This window comes from Babylonia areolata, chromosome 4, assembly GCF_041734735.1.
Source record: "Babylonia areolata isolate BAREFJ2019XMU chromosome 4, ASM4173473v1, whole genome shotgun sequence".
Taxonomy (NCBI): Eukaryota; Metazoa; Mollusca; class Gastropoda; order Neogastropoda; family Buccinidae; genus Babylonia; species Babylonia areolata.
In genome coordinates this window covers 58468810-58473809 of record NC_134879.1, presented here as the reverse complement: position 1 = coordinate 58473809, position 5000 = coordinate 58468810, and the positions used below count along the sequence as shown (strand labels likewise).

Below are 5000 nucleotides of genomic sequence, written 5' to 3'. Positions count from 1 at the left end.
CCTCTCTGTCCACCCCCTGTCTCTGTCCTCCCCCTGTGTCTGTCCACCCCCTGTCTCTGTCCTCCCCCTGTCTCTGTCCTCCCCCTGTGTCTGTCCACCCCCTGTCTCTGTCCTCCCCCTGTGTCTGTCCTCTCTGTCCTCCCCCTGTGTCTGTCCTCTCTGTCCTCCCCCTGTCTCTGTCCTCCCCCTGTGTCTGTCCACCCCCTGTCCCTGTCCTCCCCCTGTCTCTGTCCTCCCCCTGTCTCTGTCCTCTCTTTCCTCCCCCTGTGTCTGTCAGCCCCCTGTGTCTGTCCTCTCTGTCCTCCCTCTGTCTCTGTCCTCCCCCTGTCTCTGTCCTCTCTGTCCACCCCCTGTCTCTGTCCTCCCCCTGTGTCTGTCCACCCCCTGTCTCTGTCCTCCCCCTGTCTCTGTCCTCCCCCTGTGTCTGTCCACCCCCTGTCTCTGTCCTCCCCCTGTCTCTGTCCTCCCCCTGTCTCTGTCCTCTCTTTCCTCCCCCTGTGTCTGTCCTCCCCCTGTCTCTGTCCTCTCTTTCCTCCCCCTGTGTCTGTCCACCCCCTGTCTCTGTCCTCCCCCTGTCTCTGTCCTCTCTGTCCTCCCCCTGTCTCTGTCCTCCCCCTGTGTCTGTCCACCCCCTGTCCCTGTCCTCCCCCTGTCTCTGTCCTCCCCCTGTCTCTGTCCTCTCTTTCCTCCCCCTGTGTCTGTCCTCCCCCTGTCTCTGTCCTCTCTGTCCTCCCCCTGTCTCTGTCCTCCCCCTGTCTCTGTCCTCTCTGTCCTCCCCCTGTCTCTGTCCTCCCCCTGTCTCTGTCCTCTCTGTCCTCCCCCTGTGTCTGTCCTCCCCCTGTCTCTGTCCTGACCCTGTCTCTGTCCTCCCCCTGTGTCTGTCCTCTCTGTCCTCCCCCTGTGTCTGTCCTCTCTGTCCTCCCCCTGTGTCTGTCCTCCCCCTGTCTCTGTCCTCTCTGTCCTCCCCCTGTCTCTGTCCTCTCTGTCCTCCCCCTGTCTCTGTCCTCCCCCTGTCTCTGTCCTCTCTGTCCTCCTCCTGTCTCTGTCCTCCCCCTGTGTATGTCCTCTCTGTCCTCCCCCTGTGTCTGTCCTCCCCCTGTCTCTGTCCTCTCTGTCCTCCCCCTGTCTCTGCCCTCTCTGTCCTCCCCCTGTCTCTGTCCTCCCCCTGTCTCTGTCCTCCACCTGTCTCTGTCCTCTCTGTCCTCCCCCTGTCTCTGTCCTCCCCCTGTGTCTGTCCTCTCTGTCCTCCACCTGTCTCTGTCCTCCCCCTGTCTCTGTCCTCCCCCTGTGTCTGTCCTCTCTGTCCTCCCCCTGTGTCTGTCCTCTCTGTCCTCCCCCTGTGTCTGTCCTCCCCCTGTGTCTGTCCTCCACCTGTCTCTGTCCTCCCCCTGTCTCTGTCCTCTCTGTCCTCCCCCTGTCTCTGTCCTCTCTGTCCTCCCCCTGTGTCTGTCCTCCCCCTGTCTCTGTCCTCTCTGTCCTCCCCCTGTGTCTGTCCTCCCCCTGTGTCTGTCCTCCCCCTGTCTCTGTCCTCTCTGTCCTCTCCCTGTCTCTGTCCTCCCCCTGTGTCTGTCCTCTCTGTCCTCCCCCTGTCTCTGTCCTCCCCCTGTGTCTGTCCTCTCTGTCCTCCCCCTGTCTCTGTCCTCCCCCTGTCTCTGTCCTCTCTGTCCTCCCCCTGTCTCTGTCCTCCCCCTGTCTCTGTCCTCCCCCTGTCTCTGTCCTCCCCCTGTGTCTGTCCTCTCTGTCCTCCCCCTGTCTCTGTCCTCCCCCTGTGTCTGTCCTCTCTGTCCTCCCCCTGTGTCTGTCCTCTCTGTCCTCCCCCTGTCTCTGTCCTCCCCCTGTCTCTGTCCTCTCTGTCCTCCCCCTGTGTCTGTCCTCCCCCTGTCTCTGTCCTCTCTGTTCTCCCCCTGTCTCTGTCCTCTCTGTTCTCCCCCTGTCTCTGTCCTCTCTGTCCTCCCCCTGTCTCTGTCCTCCCCCTGTCTCTGTCCTCTCTGTCCTCCCCCTGTCTCTGTCCTCCCCCTGTCTCTGTCCTCTCTGTTCTCCCCCTGTCTCTGTCCTCTCTGTCCTCCCCCTGTCTCTGTCCTCCCCCTGTCTCTGTCCTCTCTTTTCTCCCCCTGTCTCTGTCCTCTCTGTCCTCCCCCTGTCTCTGTCCTCCCCCTGTCTCTGTCCTCTCTGTTCTCCCCCTGTCTCTGTCCTCTCTGTCCTCCCCCTGTCTCTGTCCTCCCCCTGTCTCTGTCCTCTCTGTCCTCCCCCTGTCTCTGTCCTCTCTGTCCTCCCCCTGTGGCTGTCCTCTCTGTCCTCCACCGCTCTGTGGGATTCCGCCAGGTTCATGCCTGTCCATTCGTGGATATTGTCTTCCCACCTCTTCCTCTGTCTTCCCACCTCTTCCTCTGTCTTCCCACCTCTTCCCCTGTCTTCCAACCTCTTCCCATGTCTTCCCACCTCCTCCCCTGTCTTCCCACCTCTTCCTCTGTCTTCCCACCTCTTCCTCTGTCTTCCCACCTCATCCCCTGTCTTCCCACCTCCCCTGTCTTCCCACCTCTTCCTCTGTCTTCCCACCTCCCCTGTCTTCCCACCTCTTCCTCTGTCTTCCCACCTCATCCCCTGTCTTCCCACCTCCCCTGTCTTCCCACCTCTTCCTCTGTCTTCCCACCTCATCCCCTGTCTTCCCACCTCCCCTGTCTTCCCACCTCTTCCTCTGTCTTCCCACCTCATCCCCTGTCTTCCCACCTCTTCCTATGTCTTCCCACCTCTTCCCACCTCTTCCCACCTCTTCCTCTGCCTTCCCACCTCTTCCTCTGTCTTCCCACCTCTTCCCCTGTCTTCCTTATCTTCGGCTTCCTCTGACTGTCCTTTGCATGGTGATTTTTACAAGTTCTGTTGAGCGGGAAACATGTCCCTACCACTTCATTGTCCCTTCCTTGACCACTGTGACGTCGTCATCAGGTCCTGTGGCTTGGTGGATCGTGCTGCAGACCTCTCCGTTTGTCACGTGGCCCCTGACAAAATACAGCCTTTTCAGAGCGCTCAGTAAGTGTGCAGCATCGTACGCAAACAGACTCGCATCATAATTTCCTATGGTCTTGCAAACGACACCATTTTGGAGTTTCCTGTCAAAACTGATGCACTGATATGTCACCAACATGCTTTCTTAGATTCTCCCAGCACTGGTAATGCACAATTCATTCAATATATCTAATCAAATTAAATGTTTTGAACTGTGTCAAAGTTCAAGTAATACTACTTGCTTCCCTTCAATGTAGGATTTTGTCGACAGTAGTGCGCGAAGAAAAGAAAAAGCGCGGAAATAGCCGCAAATAGTTTAACTGGTTCCTGGAAATGAATATTCATGGCTCAGAACGAGGTGGAAGCAGAGGTCACATTTGAAATGTGTGTGGTGAGAACGCTTGGAAGTGGGGAGGTACACGAACTGCCCGCAATTACACGCTGGTCGCGGTTAGGCCTATTTCCCCCGTAATAGAACACAACACAACACAACACAATACGATCTTATTTTCGGAGTGTGCTCTTGTCAGACTGGAGAGAGTGGCGATGGTGAAGGGTTAGATCCCACTCTCACAAAGCTGTCTCTATATAAAGTCACAAAGCTGTCTCCATGTAAAGTCACAAAGCTGTCTCCATGTAAAGCCATGTAAAGTCACAAAGCTGTCTCCATGTAAAGTCACAAAGCTGTCTCCACAAAGCTGTCTCCATGTAAAGTCAAAAAGCTGTCTCCATGTAAAGCCATGTAAAGTCACAAAGCTGTCTCCAAGTAAAGTCAAAAAGCTGTCTCCAAGTAAAGTCGCAATCGTGTACCTTCTATTGGCCTTTATGTTTTGATAGATTAACTTATCTGTTTATTTTGTTTATCAATCTAACTTCATTTCAGGCTAATGTTTAAGACACAGCAATAGCAGGCAGTCAGGGCCGCTACCAGTGCGTGGGGTTATACGTGGGTAAGACATCTGCTGCTTTGTTGCTGGGTTTGTTGTTTTTTTCTTGGGGGGTTGGGGGGGGGGGGTCTTCAATGTCGCGTGACTGGATCAGTCTGCTCTCTTTGACACCTCCTTGAAACTGAAACTGACACTGCTGATCGGGAGCCGGCCAGGCCCGACAGACACCGATACCTGCAGTGCTGGTGTGGAAATTGGAGCCACACTCCCACAGACGCCCTGGGGAGAGCCTCACCTGTGTGGGGTTCCTGTCCCTCTGTTAGAGCCAACAGCAGCACACTTACACTCTGGCTAGAAGCCGGCCACCAGCCAAAAATGAATAGATAGACAAATAGAGAAAGAAAGAAAGAAAGATTCCACCTCTGCTGGGGTTTGAACCCGTGACCCACAGCGATGCTGACCACTTGGCCCCGACGGCTGGTGGATGGCGGGATTTATTCATGCTGTAAAATTAATACGGAACACAAGCTGGCCGAGGCACGGTGATTTGGGACGGATTTCCGGCTGAGCCCGGAACTGACAACAACAGCTTCTTCAACAGGAAATGGATTCCGGAACTTCTTTTCCCATGATGTTGCTCACCACATTTCCAAACAGCGTTTTTACACGTGATGGACATTGTGTGTGTGTGTGTGTGTGTGTGTGTGTGTGTGTGTGTGTGTGTGTGTGTGTGTGTGTGTGTGTGTGTGTGTGTGTGTGTGTGAGCGCGTGTGTGTGTTGGTGTTTTTTAGTTGTTTTTTTTTGTTTTGTTGTTGTTGGGTTTTTTGGGTGTTTTGTTGGGTTTTTTGGTGGTTGTTGTTGTTGTGTATGACAGTTATTTTGATCCTCACCATCATACCATTATCACGGGGACGTCCAAAGAGGGAGAACTGTAGAGACCAGCACTCCAAGTCTCGTGCCAGACATGACCAGGATGTTTCAACATCATCTTCCTTCCCCGTCAGGCAGCTCGCACAATGCGGGCAGTGCACTCGCTCACCCTGTCATAGCGGTATGGACACGTCATAGGGAGGGTGGGGGTGGGGGGGGAGGGGGGAAGGGGAGAGCGGA

At 55.4% G+C, this 5000-nt stretch overlaps 1 protein-coding gene across 1 annotated transcript in view; it reads right to left on the bottom strand.

The window, feature by feature from the left end:
• The window catches only part of LOC143281504 (uncharacterized), a 44400-nt gene extending 39444 nt beyond the window's left edge, over nt 1–4956 (bottom strand). The window contains exons 1-2 of the mRNA XM_076586712.1: nt 4930–4956; nt 4083–4206 (exon numbers count right to left, since the gene is read on the bottom strand). Coding sequence (XP_076442827.1) covers nt 4083–4206; nt 4930–4956 — 151 coding nt within the window. The remainder of the gene's footprint in view (nt 1–4082; nt 4207–4929) is intronic.
• Nucleotides 4957–5000: the final 44 nt, after the last annotated feature.